A 23026-nucleotide genomic window follows, 5' to 3' on the forward strand; every position below is an offset into this window, starting at 1 on the left:
TAAAGCAATTTAGAGAGACATTATAAGCCAGTGGTGAAAGATGAACATGTGAAGAAATAATCCAATGTGAAACTTTTATGTCCAATTGAAAGAATACTTCTTTTCTTTCTTCCTTTTTTTTTTTTAAAATAAACTATGCCTCAGTGGAGGATGACACAGCCTGGGACAACAGGCTGATGTAAGCTGGTGCTGAAAATTTCATTCTCAAAGATCAGATAAATCCGTCTTTGGGGGTAAAAATCTGCACCGAATTTCATTGTCTAATGTTTCACTGTGAAACTCAAGCTTAAAGACGGTGCTATTTTTGTTTGCCTGCACTGCTCCTGCAGACTGTAATGACAATTACTGATGAGCAAGTCAGTGCAAGTAGGCACCTCTATCGCCATCCTGTGAAGGAAGCTGACCTTTACTGTGATACTGCATTTTGAAAGTGCAGACAATAGTCCACTGGCTTAGAGGTACACTGAGTGATTGATGTCACCTCATTAGCTACAGGAGTTTAAACTGCTGAGAGCAACACTGGCTCTCTTTCTCCTTATGTCCATGCCTCTCCTGCCTTTCATGCTATGTGTCGCCACCAGCTCTGCAATTGTTCCGTCAGTCCAGCAGCCTCCCCGCTCCTTCACTGCCCTCTCTTCTTGCATCCTCCTTCATCAATCAGCCTCTCTTCCAAGTTTTAAAACCCCCAAATCCCTCAACTCATCTACTTCTTTCTCTCCTAGGATTTTTGTCCTCATGATTATTAAGATTCCTTTACTGTCTCTGTATTGTAACTCCCGCAGTGAAAAATTCTCTCCCTCTCTCAGCCTGTCATTCCTCCCCCCCTTCGCCTTTAATGCCCCTCCACCCTCTCCTCCCTCTGTTTGGTTCTGCGTCAGTGATCACCATTCGTTCGATCCACTGAGGCTTTCTCCCCAGGAGAGTAACTGCAGTAATAAGAGCAGAGAGGTTCTAAGATGCATATTGCTGGCGCCCTGCAGAGCAGACGGCAAGAGAAGAAGCCATAAAGTGAGGAACATACAAACATAGTCAAACTGGAAAAGCAAAAAGAGAAGGAACGGACTGAACTTTTAAAAAGAGAGATTATTCATTCATTTGTTTTTCACAAGTCATTATGATGCCTGCAACTGAGATCACTGTAGTGTAACATGATGGTAAAATTGTAATCTGAACTACTGAAACAATAGTTTTATGTTCCTGCGTCTCCCCAGGGCACTGCACTCTCAAGGGACTGACTAAGGTTGACTGGAGATCTTCATTAGTTTCCTCTTCCTCCTAATTAACAGTCAGCTCAGATTCTTACAGCACCATTTTGCTTCCTATTTGCACAGTATTTCTGGAGGCAAGTCCTCAAGACTCTTCTGAGCACCTGGCCAACTTTATGCAATAATCTTCTTTCACTTCAAATAGCCAAAGATAGCTTATATTTCAAAACCTGAGAACAATTTACCATGAAACTGTGCAAAATTTGTCTGAGGGAAAGTACTCTTAGTCATGTGGAGGGGAAGATTAGTTCAGAATTCACAGACAGGAAAATGTGTCTGAAATGCCCAAAGGAAACTGAAAAAAATATGAAATTAATTTTATGGGCCATTATTTCTGTTGGTTATGAATACGCTTTATCCACCAACATTGTGAGTATTCCCAGATTCAGTTCAGCTCAGTTAAATACACGACTGCCACCCGGGAGGTTTGGATCAGCATATTTTACTGAAAAGAAACGTTTCTGTTCTATTCTTGGACTTTATTAGAGTTTCTTTGATTGATCCGCCATTCAAATTCATTATGATTTGTCTTGTATCATCCCTTTGTGCCGTCCCTTAGTTCATCCAGCTCTCCCTTTAAGGCCATCACCCTTTAATTCTGCTTCATTTTGATTGGCCGCCCCTTAAGCTCCTTTTCCATTAGTACCTACTCTGATTGACTCAGCACAGTTCGCCACGGTTTTCTGGGTTTTCCATTAGGTCATAGTACCGGGTACTAGATACTTTTTTTAGTACCTGCTCACCCGGGGTTCCAAGCAATCTGAGCAGGTACTAAAATGTGATGTCGTTAGACTGCATGCCACCGATTGGCTGTTCAGTAGCATCACTTGATGAGTCATGAAAGCGTGTCGTTCACGAAAATTAAAACTGACATTTTTGAAACCCGGCAATGAGGGAAATGGCTACAAAAAACAACGCCTTATTTCCCAAGTTTGACAAAAAGCCACAGACCGAGTAGCAGGTATATTCTTGCTTCGATGTCCACTTTTTTGTAGAGTTTGTGTCACATATTAATGATGTTGTGGGAAGCTCCGACACATTGCTACAACGACAACCATGCCAGTTAGATAGTACTGGGTTGCAATGGAAAATAAGTTGATCCGAGTCGAGTCGTGGCAATCTGCGGTGTCTTGATCCGAGTAAGTACTAATGGTACTAACGGAAAAGGGGCTTAGACAAAAGGTTGAAACAGCTGGCAATAAGGCTGCTGGCTTCACAGCCAGAGCTGCGTGCCTGAGACGGCCATATTAAGGATATTTGTTCTCACTGATATACAAATCCAAGGCACATGAATGGGTATTTTTTTAAACCAGGATCTTTTTTTTTTTGTTGTTGTTTTAATCCACATGTAAACACACAAGTAGAGTAAAAATCTTCACCCCGAAGGAATTTTTCAAAAGCTTTTCAGTGACCTAAAATGTTGTTTTTCATGTGGACGAAAGGCCAAAAGGGATAGAAAAAAACCCACAATTTTCCAAAATATCCATGCATATGTGGATAGAACCCAATAGTAGGAATAACAAGGCATCTGAAACTGAATCTTAGAAACAGTCTGAAGCCTTAACTTTTGGCTCACACAGAGAATAATACATACACTAACCTGATAGTATAGTTTGTTAGGAAACAACCAAGATAAGAGAAAGTATAGCTTTTTTAAAACGATGCTATTCCAAGCTACGTATGATGCTCTTTATGTCAGATATAACTGAATAAACTCCATCAGATATCTGGGTTGTTTGGTAACATTTGGTGTCAACCATAATCTCTTTAAAGAAAATGTGAATGAATGTCTAAAAAAACAGGGACACTGAATAATAGATGCCGACTGATAAGTAGAGTTTGGAAGGGAAGACACCAAATGATTGAAGTACTCTGAGCGAAAAACATTTTCTATTACTGCTGCAGATATCCTCCACTCCACTTACACATTTTCCATTTTCTATAACACTCGTGTCGAGAAATATTTACATATATAGAAACTTTATGAATCACACATGTACAATGTCCAGCAGCAGGGTTTCTGAAATGTTTTTTTAGAGAGCAAAAAAACTACAATCTACTAAAATTTAATAACAATTTCTATTTAGTCTGAAGCCAAAAACAGTGTCATATTAATTCCAATCCCCACTGACAACGTCATTTACTGCACATTGCTAACCAAATTGGCTGCTTCCACTGCTAATGGCTCAATCACACTAGAGTAAAGAGAAAAATCTATGGTTACCTGGTGAGTGCACTGACCTATTGCAAACACTCAGATTCTGAGTGTGGAACAGCGCTAACCTGACTGCAAGGCAACTGCACTGTCTGCCTGCATAGTCTGGCTGGTGGATAGCAACCTCTGTCCAAACAACTGTGGTCCAGACAGACTGGCAAGGTTTGAAAATAACTGCTGTTGTGGTCCGAAGTTTACATAAACTTTCTTTCTTTCTTTCTTTCTCACTCAGCACCGTTTCAGCCCATGGTGATGTAAAACTGGATAGTGACGCTAGTGTTCCACCAGTTTGCATGGTAGGCTTGAGCCTCTGTGGTTCCCAAGTTGTTCCTGAACATGTGAACCAGTTTCCTTTCATCTGATGGTGACAGTTTGGGTCTCCTTCCAGACCTTGGCAAAGTGCCGAACCAAATGAATAATTGTACTTATGTACAATTGTTTAAACTGATGACAGGAGAATCTGCAGTTATTTAAAAATGAAAAATCCCCAAATTACCAGGACTTTCATTCCCACAACTTTTGACCACAGCTGTAAATGCACGCAGATTGCCAACATGCTGCAATCCGTCCTGCAGTCGCTACATCACTATTTATGGAGGAATTTCTATTTCAGATCTATGTTACTCATTTTGGTCATGCCACTGTTACCCAAGCCACTGTTTTCACAGTATTAGTGAAGCATAACTTGCTGATAACTGACCAAAAACAACTGGCAGTAGCCAAACTCCTGCTTCGTGAGGCAATGGATAATGCTATAATGTAAACATCCATGAGTGAATTGTGATGATTCTCAAATGCCAAACTACTCCTTAGCAGCATAACTTCTAAAAATTGAGTCTTGGCACAAGCTATCGAAACAAATACGCCATAATGCAGCTTAAGATAAGACTTGAAAGAAATAATACCTTTCAGTGGGTCTGATAAGCCTCTTTTGTCCACCAGCTGCTGCTGTTTAACAGTAGAGTAATAGGACAAAAAGAGATCATAAATATACTGCACCCATCTGTAAATGCATCTAAAACTAAAACAACAACAACAAATAAACAAGCAAACAACAAACAAACAAATAAAACTGAGTCTTTATTTACTTCCTCCAACACCTAAGTGCTCCAAAAATAACAAAGGGTCTGCAGTAACAATAACAGAGGGTCTCAAATTAACCATCTCTCATCTCCAAACCTGCTTCTGTCCTAGAAATGTCAGAGCAGCTGGCTGCTGCTGGATCAGCATGACGTGAGCTCAATAGGCTAATTTAATGCCCAAGAATGTCAGGAAATAGCAAAGCCACAAAACTCAAAACATACAGATCTAGGACAAAGCTGAAGATAATAGGCCAAAAAGCTGGTAAAAAGAAAAAATAACTGATAGTGTAAAGTTTAGATGCTTTGTGGATGGAGTTCATCGTCATGAAGGAAAGGTCAGACAAAAGATGCACAAAACCATTAACCGAAGCACTAGCCAGCTACTCATTTACAGTGTTCACTGAGCAACACTATTATACACTATATAAACACTATTACAATTCACACTCATCGGCTTCCTGTGTCAAGGTGTCCCTTGTGACACAGACTTAATTCATTTGAAATGTATTATCCAGTCATGTGCATTCACCCATGTCCAACAATCACATACACACAGGAACTGTCCCTTAGAATAGAAGAGACGCCTTGAGTATCAGATGTCCACACATTGCTGATCACAAGGTTAAATGATAGCATGGTATGTGTATATCCATGCATATCTGGTTACAAGGCTGTAGAAACACCACCTCATGAATCAAAAGTTACTGCACTGCAGCTGCACGACACTCATGGAGGTCAGAGGTGGAACATGTTGAGCATTTCTGACCCTGGTGAGAAATGTGCGGTACCTCCATTTATCCCATCTCCGTGCAATTCCCACGGTATGCAGCTGGGCCGCAGCTTCTCCTCATTCCTCAATACATAGGAAAAATCCATAACTCTCCTTCTTCCTTCACTTTTTATCGTCTGATTTTTGCTGTTTCTGCAGCATCAGTTCACTGCTCTGAACATCATAGAAAAGGGATGGGACAGAGATTACCATAGGGATCAGTCTACGCCCTCCCATCATTTACATCCCCCTTCTACCCTCCCTGTTAACTATTATAAAGTACACCCTGCTCCCCCCTCAGATGGTCTTGCCCACCCCCTGCTGGTCTAACCCCACAGATCCTGCGCCACCAACAATCCCGCAGCAGCAGATGGGACATTCCTCTACAGGCCAAATACATTCATACTTTGCTGGCTTACAGCCTTTCTTAAGCCAGGACCTTCACTCTTCAGCAGTGTAATCAGACAGCTAAAGCAGACTGTATTAAAAAGCTAATACCTATAGTGACACAGGGACATATGGAAGGCACAAGACAGACTTGGTCTAATCCTTTGATTTCGTCAGTATTAAAGCACAGCATTCAATCCACTCGGAACATACTGTGCTGCAGTAACAATGTCTCCACTTCCTCTAATACCAAGAACATGTTTGAAAATTAGACTCTTGTGGCATAACGGTCATGTCAACAGCCACTTCAGTATCTCATGCCCATGCTGGAGAAATTGAACATTAACAAGCCGTCTCCTCTGAGATAATCTAATGTGTATTGCAGCATGATTGCTCTTGTATTTGTGTTTTATTGCTTTTTTCTTTGCATTTTTCCCTTGAACAAACTCCTACTTAGTTATAATTTTTAAAAAATTACAGTTTGAATGCTTCCATTTACATATTTACTTGAATTTAAATGCCATTCATCATTTTCAACTCTTCCCAAGGCATACAATTAAAAAAACCTTTAGCTACAAAGTATTAAAATTTCATCAACAAAGAGAAATTGTAGATGACTCAATGCAGAGTTTACCTCAACAGCTTTTAGTTTTCCGTTCCGTTCAGTTCAGTTCAGTTCAAAACTTGTTTTCTACACTAGAAATCTGGACTATTTTCTTTTACACCCATCTCATGTAAAACCTCCAACTCACTTTGATAAAATATAGATAAAAAGTGGATAGAGTCCATGCTTCCTCTCGCCTCGCTTGTCAGAGCATGAACAAAAAGCACATTTGGGCAATTTGCTCCCACATCATTACTCAAAGCTTGATATTGGGTGCTGATTAGCTCACTGGGCCGAGTAGGCAACCGATATACCATAATATCACTGTAGAGGCCTGGGTTACAATCTGCCCTGAAGTTATTTACTGCAAATCTTCCTCTGTCCTAATACAATAAAGGCTAAAAGCCCCCAAAATATACTGTAAAAGTTACAGCCAACACTGGAGATGGCTGTAACTTGAGCCTGACTAATATAGGTTTTTTAAGACTGAAACGATAACAATAATTTGTCTTTAAAAAGTAAAATATTTTATTATACTTGTCAAGATATAGTTTTCTTCCAGTTACACAAACTATATAAACAGATTTCCCTAACATTTGCTACCTGTAGTTATTTATTTAACTCTACTCAGATCAGCTGGTTGTTAGTGTGTTTGTGGTACTGCAGAGCGCCCCCTGCTGGGAAAACTATGCAACATCAACATTCATAACATAATCGAAGGGTGTTTCTCCTGTTCCTCCACTTTACTTTTAACATTTTTAATTATCAGTAATTACAACAGCTGACACCATTGAGAAGCTAATATCACTCCATGGATAAACTGATCAGGCTCCACTGGAAATTAGTCATGCATCTTTAGCTAACGTTGTGTACTGTTGGCACTGTAGGGTAGCATAAACATCCTTTGGATTAAAAAACAAAAAACAGACTGTTACGAGCAACCGAAAAAGTTCGATCATCTCTTGTTTTTTAAATTTATGTTGCAATCCATTCAAACATGTCACATTACTACAAACTGTCATTTGAAACTGCTCTTTAGTGCTTACATCCAATTCAATTAATCTTTATTTATGTAACACCAAATCACAACAGCAGTCACCTCAAGGTGCTTTATATTGTAAAGGTAAAGATCCTATACAGAGAAAATCCCAACAACAAGCCACTGGGGGAGGAAGCACAAACTTTTTCAGTATTTCCATTTTAACCATTATTTTAATTTCTCTAAACAATTGCATTACATTTGCTACTTCTTGTCTGTATTATAAATTATGTGTTCGATCATATATAACAAAGATATTTAAACCTATATGTAGCTACCCATTGCTGAAACAGATGTGCTTTTCTGTTCCTGTTTTATTTGTTTAATATGTAACGCACGCCTTCTTTGCCGTAAATCAAGGATTCATTTTCTTTGAAAATTCATACCGAAGACAGAATTGCACAGTGACAGTGAGGTTGATAAGCAGCTAATCTAAACACTGTTGGTTTGGTTTGTCTGTAACTACTGCTTTATTCAAACAGCCACAGACGTTGCAATGATAATTTAAAAATGGAAAAAATTAAAGTTAACTATTGTAATTTGAAGTTTCGCTCCAGAATGTGACCACACTTTTAAAGGAATCAAACAGAGATCTATACAACAAGATTTCATGTTCATAAAAACACACTCAGCCAACCTTGCCTCCTAGGGTTTCTGTCAGCTACACGAGGAAAGACAGGAGCGTGTCTGGAGGAAAGTGACAATTAGTTCTCCCTCCACGGCTTGTCACCTGACAGTCTGCTCATTCACAGCCCGGTGGAAGAGCCTCTCCAGCTGCTCATTCAAACCAATTAAGGTCTGGAGGTGTATTACCACACAGTCATTACCTGTCTCTCACAGTGCTCTGCTGCTCTTCAGATTGCAGTTCACTGGTCTGTTGAAAGCCTCAAAGTTTTACCCCTTTATGTCATCTTGTCTGTTTCATAATTTCTGTTTGTCTCCCTCTCTTTCTCTCTCTCACAGCAAGAAAACAGTGACAGCAGCCCAAAATATTCTTCCATCAGCAGACCTATGTAGAATAGCATCTGTGCCTGTAAACAATTATAAATCAGTTTGGACATATGTTACAGCTTAAGCTATAGTCAGCACGTAGACAAGAAGAATTCAAGAGGAATATGCTTGTGAAACTCGTGAGAATTAGAAATTTGGAAATGGACGGCAGTGCCAAAAACAAAACAAAGCAATGCACAGACATCAAAACTTACATGAAATCACAACACTGACAAAATACTTGCTTCTCGACAACTTCCCTCTGTTGCTGGCACTGAACAATGAAACAAAGCACTCAGAAGTTGCAGTGCAATGGGCTGAAGTCTTGTCACAGACATTACATGTGTTTATACAGACTTGCTTTTTCTGTCCAAACAGTTTATTCATGTGAGATGGATGACATATTTGGAACAACCCAAATTCCCACATTCCCTCTTGCAAAACATTGCGCAAGCCATCTAACCATAAACTTTTAAGAAAGGAGCGGTAATTTTGAAGTGCATTTTGACTCAGCTCTGGGATGGTTGGAATTCCCCATACGACATTAACGGTGCTGGGAAACAGAAAGAGACTATTTCACCACAACAGCTACGGGCAGCAGAAACTATTTTCACAAGAACACCTTATGATCATTTCCGTTTAAAAAAAAAGAACCATAATCAGCATTACATCCCACTGTAAGTCTATTAAAATGAAACCGGCCTTAATAATTACAGTACAGGTCTCCTGCTCACAGTTAGCTTTTCATTTATTTATAAAGGCGGCACAGTGTGAATAGAAATCACTTAAATCCCTACTGGGCTTGTGTTAACTTGTTGAAAGGTCAAAATGCGACTAATAGGAAAAAGTTGCATCGATTTAACAGGAATTAACGGTCACTTGAGCTGAATAGTGAATATCAGGACCTCTAATTGAGTCCACATGGAGCAGCCAGCAAGCCTCATTGGTTATGTTGTTTGGGGTGTTCAGACATTTTTTTTTCTGTTTATATGCACTATTTATCTCATTTATCTTACTCTACTTGTAACACGAACATGTTACAGATGTTTAAACCCTTTGCTATCCTACAGCTTTTTGAAACTAACAGAGACGGATATCTCAGGTCACCCACCATTTCCTTATATTCTGCTTCCAGACATTGTTGCAATTTTTAAAAACTGGCCTTGAGTAAAAGTTGTCCAAGCTTCTTGGAGGTTATTAAAAGGTTTTTTTTTTGTTACATTGTAATTACATTTTCACTCGTTTTCAGTCCAGTCCTTGTACCTGACCATTTCTAGAGGATTTTTAAAATTACGTTGTTAAGCCACTTAACACAAAAAAGGATGGATGTGTTGTGTCTACAAATAACAGAAACCTTAGCAAAGAACCAAAGTAGTATTTTTGCATGCACATGGTGACTACCAATGACCTATTAGCCAAAACACTTGTCATATCTCTGCATAGTGCGCAGTATGTCCTTTAAACATTTGTGGAACATGGGCAAGTGGCGACCCTAAAAAACTACCAGCAAATAAAGAGTATCTAAAAGTCATGTAGTTTATAAATAGGGAAATAAATTCAGCAGCAACCTGAAACAGGACAACAGAAATTAATCTGGCCTTTCAGTGCTATCCATCTACTATTCACCAAAGCCTAATCAGAAATGGCTTCAATTAGGGGTTAAAGTGTTCCAGAAAGATCTCCAATGGCGTTCCAGTACCTTCAGTTAATGAGCAATTAAATCTGATAGGCAGGCTACTATTGGATGATTGAATTTTTCATGTGCTATAACCTGACAGTGCTTCCAGTGACAGCATGGAGATACTTTCTCACTATGAGAATAATAATGACATCCTATGATCTGCTTACACCTTCAACACATTCCCTCTTTACTTCTCATCTCTGTGATACGATCATGGTGCAGATGTAAATAAAGTCGTACCTACGCATCTAGCTAGAGCTACGGAAGAGGAACAAGAATAAAATAACAAAATTTGTGTGATAGCTAATGCAAAGTTGCTGCATTTCCCAATGCAATGTGCAACACTGAAAAATGGAGAAAGATGTAAGAAATGAGACAAGAAAAGGAAGATTAGACTATTTTTAAAGAGAAGGATTGCTCAGCAAGTGACATTTTATAAACTGGAAACTTCAAAGCTTACATGGAATGTCCTCATTCATTGTATGGTTTTTAAATGAATGTTGGATCAATGCATGATTTGTTGCTGAATTATGTTTTTGTGAAGTGTCTTGCAAAACTAACAAAAGTACACTTTTTTGTGTTATTTAGATGCTGCGTGAAATTGTACTCAGCACTTTCCAGTTTAGTGACGCTGCACTGGCTGCAATGTAAGGTTACAGAGCATACAGGCTGATTAGATTCACTCACTGAATTGTAGCTTTTATACGGTACTAGCTTTATGGTGTCTAGGGGTTGGAAGTCAACCATGCAGCTCATTAAACATCTGCTTACATCTTATTGAATTCAGCTAAATCCTCAAAGCTCAGTGAATGTCGAAGCAGCAGCACAGGTCAGCTGATTACAGCCTTACACACAGAAAACTCTACAAAACAAATTATTTTGTGACTTACTTTTTCTAAGCAATTCATTTCCCTATGGTACAATGCTAAATAAACGGTAAATGGACTGGCTCTTGTATAGAGCTTTCCTGCTCTACCTGAGCACTACCTGACTTACTGTAGTTATCAGGTCATTTTAGCAGGATGCGTATAGTTCTCAGGTAGCGGCTCATGTGACATCAAAGCAAGAGTTTCATGCTGAAAATGAAAATGTTGTTCAGGTACCCCCTGAATGTAATTAGCTAACAGCAGTGTGACAGAAATGGTCTGGGCTCTTTTCTCTCTTTCTGGAACAGCAGTCATGTTTAACACACCTGTAAATTACTCCCACAGCCCTGTGAGTCCTCCCGCTCTGCACTAATAATGCCATAATGATGCCACTGTTAGTACAGTGCTGAGGTAGTGTGCTTTATGGACTGACCTCAAAATCAATTCGGCAGCACACAGGATCTAATAATGGAGCTAAGCCTGAAACTACCTCTCCTCTCCTCTCCTCTCCTCTCTATTGCCTTGTCTCTCCTTATCTCTTGTTTTCTGCCTGTAGTTTCAGGACCTCACGGTGGACAATAAATTATACACATCCCAGCTCCTCTGCTTCAGTCCAGTCTTTTGACAAAGCAGTGGATGTTGTGCGGCCCTGTGGCACGCATTAACCTCATAAAGCGAAAGTAATAGAACCTGTCTTAGCTGCCACATAATACCCATGAAAAACAAAACAAAACAAAAACAACCCCTTCTAGCCCAACGACCTCAACTAGACCCACAGGAAAATGTGACTCATTTAAAACAGTAAAACATACAGGTATGGTAGGTCCCTTCTGACTGACTGTTTAATGCTGTAAAATAAAATGACTGTGTTTTGTTCTCGCTGGATATTAGTTGGAAGTAGGGAGGGCTTACAGAATGGATGGAACAGTGGCATACTTGGAGGTTTAGGAGCACATTCCCGGACAGAGAGAGTAGCTGAGTCTCTTGCTGCGGTTAATTAGGGGGAGTCTGTGGGAAACCCCTGAATCTGAAACATTCTTCCAAAAAACCCCACTTCACTTCAAGTGATGGTGGCCACGCTGAATAGAACTCGTTGTTTCGTGGCCAGAGCAGAAAACTCCATCACATATGTCCATTTGTTGACGTTGCCATCCTCAACATGAGAGGGCCAGTACCAGAGAGTGGGTGCGGTAATAGCACCAGATGACAGAAGACAGAATAGTTGAAGTCCAACGATGCTTAAAGAAGCAATCTTAAGATTTAGCGTGTCTCAGTGAAATGACTAGTCATAAAGAGTATTACTCAGGCTTAAAAAACAGAACTTGGTTAAAGTCAGAGAAAATCTCCTCAATGGGGTTATCTTTGCGTGGGCTTAGAGACTTTTATAAGGAAGGCATTAAAACTGAAAGCTTGAAAGAAACGGTTGCAGGGGTAAACTGGCATGCCTGGGAACGCTGGCAAATGGGGACTTTGGCATGAGTTGTGAGACTCTCTTGATTGGTGCTTATAATACTTTGTTTGGAAGTACAGGATCAGTTGGTTACTATGCTGCCCTTGATTTGTTTTGTGTAAGGGTTTCAGAAAGAGGAGGACCTAAACGTTGGACACAGGAGGCAGAGCGGAAATCCAAAATCCATTTCTTTAATCCAGGCAGAGGTCATACACTTGGAGTAAGCAAAAACAAACAATTCGAGCGAGGCGCTGGGATGAGACAAACTGAAAAAATGGTCCAAAAAGTCACACTCAAAGACATCAATGGGAACATAAGGAAACAAAAAAACAAACAAAAAAGAACAGGCAAAAAATGAGTAGTATTGAAATTGTTGGTAACCTTGAATGGAAAAAAAAATAAACAAGAGGATGTAACCAGCGAGAAGTGAATGGTTCAGCTTGTTAATGCAAATATCCGATCATCCAATCACTGAACATGCCATGGTTGTGGATGCTACATGGATTTCTGTAAATGCTGATCTCCTTTAGTTTCCCACACAACCATCTCTAGGGCTCATAGAGACTGATCAGAAAGAAACTATCCAGTGAGCAGGAGTTCTCTTGGTAAAAATATCTTTCTGATGCTAGAGGAGAATGGCCAGACGACAGTGAGAGGGGCAACAGTAATTCATCAGTGCAATCAAGGTATGCAGAAGAGCATCTCTGAATGCATAACACAGTGAAAACTTGAAAGAGATGGCCTACAGCAGCACAAGACCACACCATGTGCCGCTCTTGTCGGCTAAAAATAGGAACTTGAGGCTAAGGTCAGCTGTTAGATTAAATAGTTAAACATTTGTCATTTTTATATTTACCATTTGTCCATTGTTTTTAACTCTGTGAAAGGAATTCTTTCTTTCCTCCCATCCCCAGATTCTCGAGGTTCTGGGTGGGAGGTTGAAGTGTTTTATCACAGGAACGTCCTTTTGAAGATCTGTTTGATGTTTGGTAGAGCTTCCTACCCTTTGTATGGTTTCACTGTGTTATCTTTGGTAAACCATACATTGGGTGTGGGGGAAGACTACCCTCTTTATGACCAAGGATGTTGTTCCTGCTTTTAGGTTTTATGACCCTTTGATCAACACACACACACACACACACACATTCTCACATAACACCCACACACACACACTTACATACAGTGCCTTGTCTTTGTAACCAAAGGGGGTTGCAGGGGGAGGTGTTTTGTAAACTATTGTTTGAAGTTTGTCAATAAAAGGCAGCGAGAGGAGGCCATCATCGGGGTTCATTGTCGTGCTGGACACAGATGAGGGGGCCTCCCTTGCGCAAGAAATCGATCGAACACTGTTGCCTTGTTTTTCTTTCATGGGAATAAGTCTTGGATACAGCGGGGTCTGAGTTTAGACCCAACATTTTTTGGTCCTTCGAGCCGGATTCCGAGAATTTCGCCGCACACTGAGGAGAGAGAGGACACGCCGCAGACTGTCGACAACCAGGCCGTTAGGACGCCTGACAAAGCCCTGGAGTGTTAAATTCGCGACCAGGCCGGTGGAATAGCGTCTGAACTCCCCTCGTGGACGGCGACTGACGGGATTCTAGGACTCTCCTGTGAACGAAACGCAACACAACGGTAAGCAATCAGAGAGCGTCTCTATAACCGTGTGAATGAATGTGGATCCTAGATACGCGTCACCGTGATTCTGCGTGAAACGTTTGAGTCCGGGGGAGCGCTGGTCACGAGAGCGCACGTGACCCAAAACAATAGAGAGCGGCTACGGGCTGTGCGTTAAACGTGAGTCCGGGAGCGCGCTAGCCGCGTGAGAGAGACGCAGGCTTCTCCGCCGTTTGGGGCGTAGAGAGTTCTCCGCCGTTTGGGGGCGTGGAGAGAACCTAGGTTCGGAGTCCGGAATCTCCGCCATTTGGGGCGTTGGAGAGTGTCCGAAGGTTGAATTCTCCGCCATTTGGGGCGTTTGAGAGCTTTCAACAGAAGTTACAGGCCTATAAACAGTGTGAATGAACGTACGTGTGTATGAGTGCCAGTAAAGTGAACGCAGCAACACAGAAGGAAACCTAAAGTGGTGTTAACGTAATTCTGTGACCTGTTGTGTACACATAGCCTGGGTTTTGGAGTAAGGCGTTGCCTACCGCAAACTTGAGAAAATTGTCATAATGGGGAATAAAATGTGTAAGTCTGCTTTAGAAGGGGATGTAAAATTTATGGAGAAATTTTCACCAGGCAGCACGCAGTATGTAGGTTGTTGGCGTAAGAAATATGGATTTGAAGGGACATTAGTGGAAGTTCAGTGTAAAATGCTGGTAGAAAGAATAGCTGTAAGTGTAGCAGGTAAAACAGGGAAAGCGAAGCGGAGGAAGGAATTGCAGTTAGCTGTTGCTAAGTTGTGGCTGGAGCAGGCTCAGAGGAGGAGAGAAGCACAGAATGTTAAAAGAGCAATATTGCAAGCAGTAGTTGTGAAACCAGAGGATGAAACAACAGCTCAATCCACTGCAACTACTTTAGAACAACACCGTAGAAAAGCATTAGAAAGAGCAAGAATGTTAGCAGAAAGAAGAGCCAGAGATGAACGTGAGAGAGCAGAGGCAGAAGTGGAGGACAGATTAAAGGATGAATATGGAGAGGCATTAGGAGCAGCATTGAGTCCAAGACAGACTAGGCAAGAGAGGAGACAGAAAGGAAAGAAAGTGAACACGAATGTTACAACCACATATCCATCCCTGACACAACACAAAAAAACACATGGTGTTTCAGCCCCAGAGTGTGAAGATGAAGAAAGTTTTTCTCCTGATCCAATCCATGAGGTGAGCACTTACCCTATGGTAGAGGTTGCAAACCCACATTTTGGAGTGGATGCAGATAATAGCCGCACTATTCATGTTTACCGGCCATGGACCGAGTCTGAATGTGCTGATGCTTGTAAGAGCCTTGGAGACCCATTGACTAATGTTGATGAGTTTATAGCTCGACATAGACAGCTTTGTTCCTCGTACCGTTTAAATGGACAGGAAACTGAGACTACCTTTAGGAGATGTCTCACTTATAACTGGACCCGTGTCAGAGGACGGTACACGGGCAGAGGGCCAGGTGATAACACCCTGCCCTATGGAGATGCAGGTCTCGCTGTCCAAATTAATGGAGTGTACGATCGTCTCAGAAATACTTTTAGAACAACTGCAGACTACACAAAAATTTCACAATGCATACAGAAGGAAGGAGAAGACGTTCATGAGTATAGAGGTAGATTGGAGGAAGTGTTTAAGAGGCATAGTGGACTTGAAGAAGATGCAGACGTAGCAGGCCCCTATCAACAGCAGCTGAAACATGCCTTAATGAGTGGGTTCCATCCATCCATTGCAGATTTTATTAGGAAGCAAAATGTAAATCACACCACAGATGGAGTTACTCAATGTATGAATTGGGCAAAGCATGCACAGGATGTGATTAAAAGTAAAAAGAAAAAATTGCAGAATACAGTGAATGCTGCCACATTTTATGTTGATGAAGAGCCTCAGGTACTTTTTCAGGGGCAGACTAGACAAAGTAAAGGTAGAGGAGATAGAGGTAATTGGAGGGCTAGAGGAGAACGGAGGAGAAGGGATGAAAGGTGTTACAACTGTGGGAAAATAGGTCATTTCATTAGAGACTGCCTTGAGGACCTACGTGAGGAGTATAGACGACCAGGTCCACGTAACCCCTCATATAATAAATGACTAGTATCTGCTGCCACTGTCAATACACATGCATGTTTAGACACCCCATCAGACTGCCACAAACAACAATCAGTGCCCCAAACCATAGATTTGACTGAGGTTTTGTTGAATTTATCAGGGAAAGAAGTGAAACCCTTTCGCACATTAACAGTGCAGGGAAAAACTATACAGTTTTTATGTGACTCAGGAGCAGATAAAACCGTCCTGAGGGACCATGTGTCAGGAATAAACCCCTCAAATGGTGTCATTTATGTAAAATCTGCAAACGGACAGTTAGATCAACATAGGATCTCTAAGCCAGTATGGATCAGAGATCCATCCACTGGAGAGACAGCTCAGGGCTCAGTAGTGATGTGTCCAACATGCCCTGTGAACCTTTTGGGTAGAGACATGATGGTAAAACTTGGAATCTCAATCATTCCCACGGCTGTTGGAATGATAACTGCAGGAAAAGGAGAAACTGCAGAAGCAATGGTTCACCAGGGCAGTAGCGATGTACATTACTATTGGACGCTTGACCTGTCAACTTCCAGGCCAGATCAGATAACCTGTAAAATGTTGACCACAGCTGTGGAGAGATTAGCTGAGGGCTATGATAGACAGGAGCCAGATGAGATGCACATCACACTTAGGTTTAAAACAACACCAGGACCTGATGATGCCTACACTGACAAAGTAATGAAACTGGGTCCTCAAAGAATTACTGTAAAAGCTGTATATACTGATGGTAAACAAATGGCAGGATGCAGTGTGATAATTTCTGAAGCAGCTCGACAACTCTTCAAAGGGAAGGTGCCACATGTTCCACTAACTAAGTGTAGCACAGCTGAGTGGGAAGATTTAGCATTTTTAGTGGAGCAGGGAGAGCACACAAATGTATGGCAGCCATGTGGAGGGGGATGGGAAACAAACATGCATAGCAGTATCTTCCGTAAGAAGCTGGGGTGGGTGACACATGCAACACCTCAGACACACTTAAAGGGAAGTGAGAATGAAACAGCAGAATGACATATGGTAGATCTAAATGATCACCCTGAGCTTAAACAGATTCCAGACATTTTGTGGTCAAAAGGAAAGACTGATGTAGGGTTAATGAAAACAGCAAACCCAGTAGTAATAAGGCCTAAAACCTCATATAGACCTAGAGTGAAACAGTATCCACTTAAACCAGATGCAGAAGTAGGGATTAAGCCTGTAATAGAAGACATGATTGAAGCAGGGATACTGGTAGAAGCCCCAAATGCAGCATGTAACACGCCCATTTTTCCAGTAAAAAAAGCTGATTCTCAATCGTGGCGCATGGTTCAAGACTTGAGGGCTGTAAATCAAGCTGTAGAAAGTATTGCACCATGTGTCCCAGACCCTCATACCTTGTTAAATCAGATAAGACCAGAGATGACATATTTCACAGTGGTAGATCTGAGTAATGCTTTCTTTTCCATACCAGTGCATGAGAATTCACAAGGTTGGTTTGGATTTACATACCAAGGTAAAAAATATACCTACACTAGATTACCACAGGGTTTTTGTGACAGTCCGACCCTTTTCATGCAAGCAATAACTAATTGTCTGTCTGATTTCATGATACCATCCCATTCACAGATCCTAGTTTATGTGGATGATATTTTGATAGCGTCTGACTCAGAACAAAATTGTAAAACTACGTCTATAGCACTGTTGACACATTTGGCAAAAACAGGGAATAAAGCATCGCTTTCAAAGTTACAGTGGGTACAGGAAGAGGTGAAATTCCTGGGTCACCAGCTTAGTTCAGCAGGAAAAAGCATACACCCAGAAAGGAAAGCAGCTATTTTAGCAGCTCCTAGGCCAGTGACAAAGAAACATATGATGCAATTTCTAGGACTGACTAATTATTGTCGTTCATGGGTACCAAATTTTGCTGAAGTAAGTCAACCACTGTTAGACATGATGTACAGTGAGTCCTTAGCTATGTTAGATAGTCTAACTTGGACTCCAGAGGGAGAACAGGCATTCTGCACGTTGAAACAACTGTTGACGAGTGCGACTGTGTTAGGATTGCCTGATTATAAAAAGCCATTTGTCCAAACAGTTGACTGCAAAGGACATTTTATGACTTCAATGTTAGCACAAGACAGCGGGGGGAAAATGAAGCCAGTAGCTTACTATTCTAAAAGGTTAGATCCAGTTGCTTGTGCTTTGCCTCCGTGTGTGAGATCAGTGTGTGCAGCAGCTCAGGCTGTTCAATGTTCTGGGGAAATAGTTTTATTTCACCCTTTGACACTGTTAGTTCCACACGAGGTGGATGTTTTACTACTGCAGACTAAAATGACATTTCTGTCACCTGCAAGACATTTGTCTTTGATGTCACTCTTACTATCACAACCACACATTACCATAAAGCGGTGCACAATTCTAAATCCGTCAACCCTTTTGCCAACAGAAGACGAGGGCACTCCTCATGAGTGTAGAGAACACGTTGAGAAGGAGTGTAAGCCAAGGGATGACTTAACGGATGTGCCGCTAAGTGAGGGAAAGGTTTGGTTTGTTGATGGTTCAAGTTTTAAAACAGCAGAGGGACAGGCTAGAACAGGTTTTGCTGTAGTAGATAGTGAGAAAGTTATTTGTGCAGGACAACTAACATGTTCTATGTCTGCTCAAGCAGCAGAGATAGTAGCTTTAACGGAAGCGTGTAAAGCTGCAGAGAAACAAGATGTGACAATATACACTGATAGTCAGTATGCATTCGCTACATTACATTTCTTTGCAGCACAGTGGGCAAGACGAGGTATGACAACCTCAACAGGGAAACCTGTAGAACACGCCAAACTCTTGCAAAATCTGCTGGACGCAGTGTTGTTACCCAGTAGAATTGCCGTTTGTAAATGTGCAGCACATACCCGAGGGAAAGATCCAGTTGCATTAGGGAATGCTTTCGCAGATAAGATCGCAAAAGAGGCAGCTTTAGGAGAACATGGTGTTCATGTTTTAGCGGTGCAACACCAGCAGACGTTGCCTATTACACCAGATGTATTAGCAGACATGCAGGCACACTCACCTACTGCAGAAAAACAGTTGTGGCTCACTAAAGGAGCGAGCTTGCAGGATGGTGTTTATTATCTGTGTAATAAACCAATACTGCCTAAGAATTTGTATAAGACTGCTGCTATTTTGAGTCATGGGCTTTGCCATGTCTCCACAGGGGGGATGATGGCAGCAGTAGAGCAACATTTTTATACTCTAGGATTTAATACCTTTTCAAAAAATTTTTGCAGGTCATGTATGATATGTTGCAAGCACAATTCCCAGGGTAATTTGAGACCCAAGAGAGGGAAATTCCCTAGACCCAGTCACCCATTTCAAGTTATTCACATGGACTTTATAGAACTGTCCAACTGTAACAACTATAAATACTGTTTAGTGATAGTGTGCCCTTTTTCAAAGTGGGTAGAAATTGTACCAACTAGAAAAGCAGATGCCATTTCGGTTGCCAAAGCAATATGTAAGAATATTATCCCAGAACATGGGATTCCAGAGACCATTTATAGTGATAATGGTCCACATTTTGTAAATGAAGTGATTGGATTAATGGCACAACATCTAGGGATAACATTAAAACACCATTGTTCATATCACCCACAAAGTGCAGGGTTGGTAGAGAGAACTAATGGAACAGTAAAGCTAAGACTTAGGAAGTCAATGGAAGAGACAGGCAGGACATGGTTAGACTGTGTAGAATTAGTTAAAGTGTACATGAGGATTACTCCAACAGAGAATGGTCTGACACCCTTTGAGATTATATATGGCAGACCATTTAGAGTTCCAGTTTTCTGTAGTGACGACAGAAAAGCAGAAGAGGAGAACACATTAGCAGATTGGATGCTTAAAATGTTTAAAAGTAAAGAAGTCATGAGAGCAAATGATCTGCCAGATGTTTCTGTTTCTCCGCAGGAACAGAGCCTGAAGCCTGGAGATTGGGTGCTGATAAAGGCCATAAAGAGGAAGTGCTGGTCCAGTCCACGGTGGGAAGGTCCTTATCAGGTGCTGCTGACGACGCCCACAGCAGTGAAGATCGCTGAAAGGAACACTTGGATACATCAAGCGCACTGCAAGAAGGTAACACACTTCCTGGCCGACTCTGGGTGATGGTGAAAAGGCCAGTGGTACAAAGGGGGGAGTATATCTCTAGGACCTCTCGTCTCAATCCTGGTGAAGAAACCAACGGATCCTGAACCCAACTTAGAATGGCTGGGAATGTGCTGTTCGCCTTCTTGTGCCTGTGGACCCTGAGTGGGATGACAGGAGCGCATTGGGACAGAGCAAATCACACCCAGTACCCGCATGGGTTTTCAACCAACTACTGGTGGCAGTTTATGAACACAACCGCTCACATAAACAACAAGACCAATTGTTATGCTTGTGCACACATGCCACTGTCTACACATTCTTCTGGACTGTGGCCATATAGCATCACTGAGAGCGAGACAGTTTGTTTGCTTGCTTTAGCAACACATCCAGGAGTAAAACGTACTTGGAACACTGCCAACTTTTCAATTTCCCTGAACCTGAATGGGAAGATTGATTCACCTGTAGCTGGGAAGGTGAACTGCTCTGGTAAGACAGATCTGCTGACTTGGCCCCAAGTTCCTGATCCACTTCCGGACATCATACTGTTAAATAAACTGGAAGCAGGCCAGTTACCTATGTGTTTCAAGGGCAATGGGTCAGCCCAAGTTGGAGATTTGCCATGGCATCTATGCAACGTCACCTATTCTTTTTGCCCTCGTTTGAACAGAATTAGCTGTCTGACGTGTTTGAAGAATGCCAGATGTGCAAATGATGAGATTCAACGAGCAGCAGACTGTGCATTTGACACTTCGTACCAAATGACACTTACTGAAGGAAGACAGGATGTGGCCAAATGCTCAACAATCGCACCGACACCTAAGGGTACGAGGGTGTTAGCAGATTGGTATTTCTTATGTGGACATAAGGCTTACCCATCTTTACCAGCAAAATGGGGAGGTCTATGTGCACTCGTGAAATTATCTGATCATGTTTTCTTCATGGAGAGGATAGAACATCATCCAGGATCAAAGACAAAGAGAGACGTACAGAGTGCAAGCACAAAGCTCACAGATTTAAGTGAGGTCCCCTGGGAGTTTCGAATCTGGGGACCTGGAGCCAAATTCTTACAAGGGTTGTTCCCGTGGATCGGGGTCGGGAAAGTTGGAACTCATGTAGAAATTAACAGGTATGCACTACTGAGACACATAAATTGGACCCAGACCCTTGGAACAGCCTTAGCAGAGGAGCAAAAGGCCATACGAACAATGGTTTTGCAAAACAGACTGGCTTTGGACTTGATAACTGCATCGCAAGGAGGAGTATGCAAATTGATAGGAGAAACATGTTGTACGTTCATACCAGATGGATATACAAGTGGAGGAGACATTTATGAAGCACTGCAGAATTTAACCACATTGCAGAAATACGTGATGAATAGCACGCCAGGAGTAGATGCACCACAAGGCTGGATGGCGTGGTTACTGTCTGGTCCTTGGTGGCATCTCCTTTTAAAAGTACTAACTCCTGTTTTTGGACTATTGATACTGATTTGCTTATGTATAGGATGCATTTTACCGTGTATAAGATCATTGCTAACTAAAATGATTTCTGATACATTTGTTAATTATGTACTCTTACAACAATATGAAATGACTGAAATTACTGACATAACAGAAGCCTGTGTATGAATGATGCCTGCACTGAAAATGTTAAGCAAGAGGTGCATGGCTGAGAATATGCTACATAGGAATAATTTGTAACATAAAAATAACAAAACAGGAGGGAAATGTTAGATTAAATAGTTAAACATTTGTCATTTTTATATTTACCATTTGTCCATTGTTTTTAACTCTGTGAAAGGAATTCTTTCTTTCCTCCCATCCCCAGATTCTCGAGGTTCTGGGTGGGAGGTTGAAGTGTTTTATCACAGGAACGTCCTTTTGAAGATCTGTTTGATGTTTGGTAGAGCTTCCTACCCTTTGTATGGTTTCACTGTGTTATCTTTGGTAAACCATACATTGGGTGTGGGGGAAGACTACCCTCTTTATGACCAAGGATGTTGTTCCTGCTTTTAGGTTTTATGACCCTTTGATCAACACACACACACACACACACACATTCTCACATAACACCCACACACACACACTTACATACAGTGCCTTGTCTTTGTAACCAAAGGGGGTTGCAGGGGGAGGTGTTTTGTAAACTATTGTTTGAAGTTTGTCAATAAAAGGCAGCGAGAGGAGGCCATCATCGGGGTTCATTGTCGTGCTGGACACAGATGAGGGGGCCTCCCTTGCGCAAGAAATCGATCGAACACTGTTGCCTTGTTTTTCTTTCATGGGAATAAGTCTTGGATACAGCGGGGTCTGAGTTTAGACCCAACATCAGCAAAGACACACCAAAATTGGAAAATAGAAGATTGGAAGAATGCTGCCTGGATTAATGAGTCTTGGACTTCGCTGTAGACAGATAGATCCTGTCTTGCATCAACAGTTCAGACTGCTAAAGTCACATCATGGATGTGCAGCTAACAAATCTGGAGCAACTATGTGATGCTATCATGTCGACATGGACCAAAATTAGAAGAAGAATTAAGGCAGTTCTGAAGACAAAAGGGGGTCCAACCTGGTACTAACAAGATGAACCTCTTGAAGTGGCTGGTGAGTGTATACACACTGATTTATTGGCTAATTCAGAACAGATATGCTATGAAGGAACTATGCTAACTACTGAGCCACCATGAGCGCAACAAACAGGAAACAACCTGAAAAATAAACACAGTAAATATACACCAGGCACGTATTTAAATAAAAAAACAAAACTTTTAAATAAAAATATCAAACTTGAGAATGTCCGATCACAGGAAAAAATTACAAACCGCCAAGTGAGCGGTTTGTAAT

The 23026-nt window shown here is 41.4% G+C and overlaps 1 protein-coding gene and 1 long non-coding RNA gene across 4 annotated transcripts in view; one reads left to right on the top strand and one right to left on the bottom strand.

Annotated features, from left to right (window-relative positions):
- Positions 1 to 23026, bottom strand: part of kaznb (kazrin, periplakin interacting protein b) — a 144729-nt gene that overhangs the window by 47254 nt on the left and 74449 nt on the right. The window contains exon 1 of one of the 3 annotated variants that reach the window (XM_080301764.1): positions 5351 to 5500. The exons of the other annotated variants lie outside the window; for them this stretch is intronic. Within the exon in view, the coding sequence (XP_080157890.1) occupies positions 5351 to 5438 (88 nt within the window). The 5' untranslated portion in view covers positions 5439 to 5500. Of the gene's footprint in view, positions 1 to 5350; positions 5501 to 23026 lie in introns of those variants that run through there. 3 annotated transcript variants of the gene reach the window in all.
- LOC145428886 (uncharacterized) lies at positions 13165 to 22435 on the top strand. Its single transcript, XR_013909221.1, has 2 exons — positions 13165 to 13980; positions 20007 to 22435. It is a non-coding gene; the product is annotated as an uncharacterized LOC145428886 (long non-coding RNA).

This window comes from Astatotilapia calliptera, chromosome 5, assembly GCF_964374335.1.
Source record: "Astatotilapia calliptera chromosome 5, fAstCal68.1, whole genome shotgun sequence".
NCBI lineage: Eukaryota > Metazoa > Chordata > Actinopteri > Cichliformes > Cichlidae > Astatotilapia > Astatotilapia calliptera.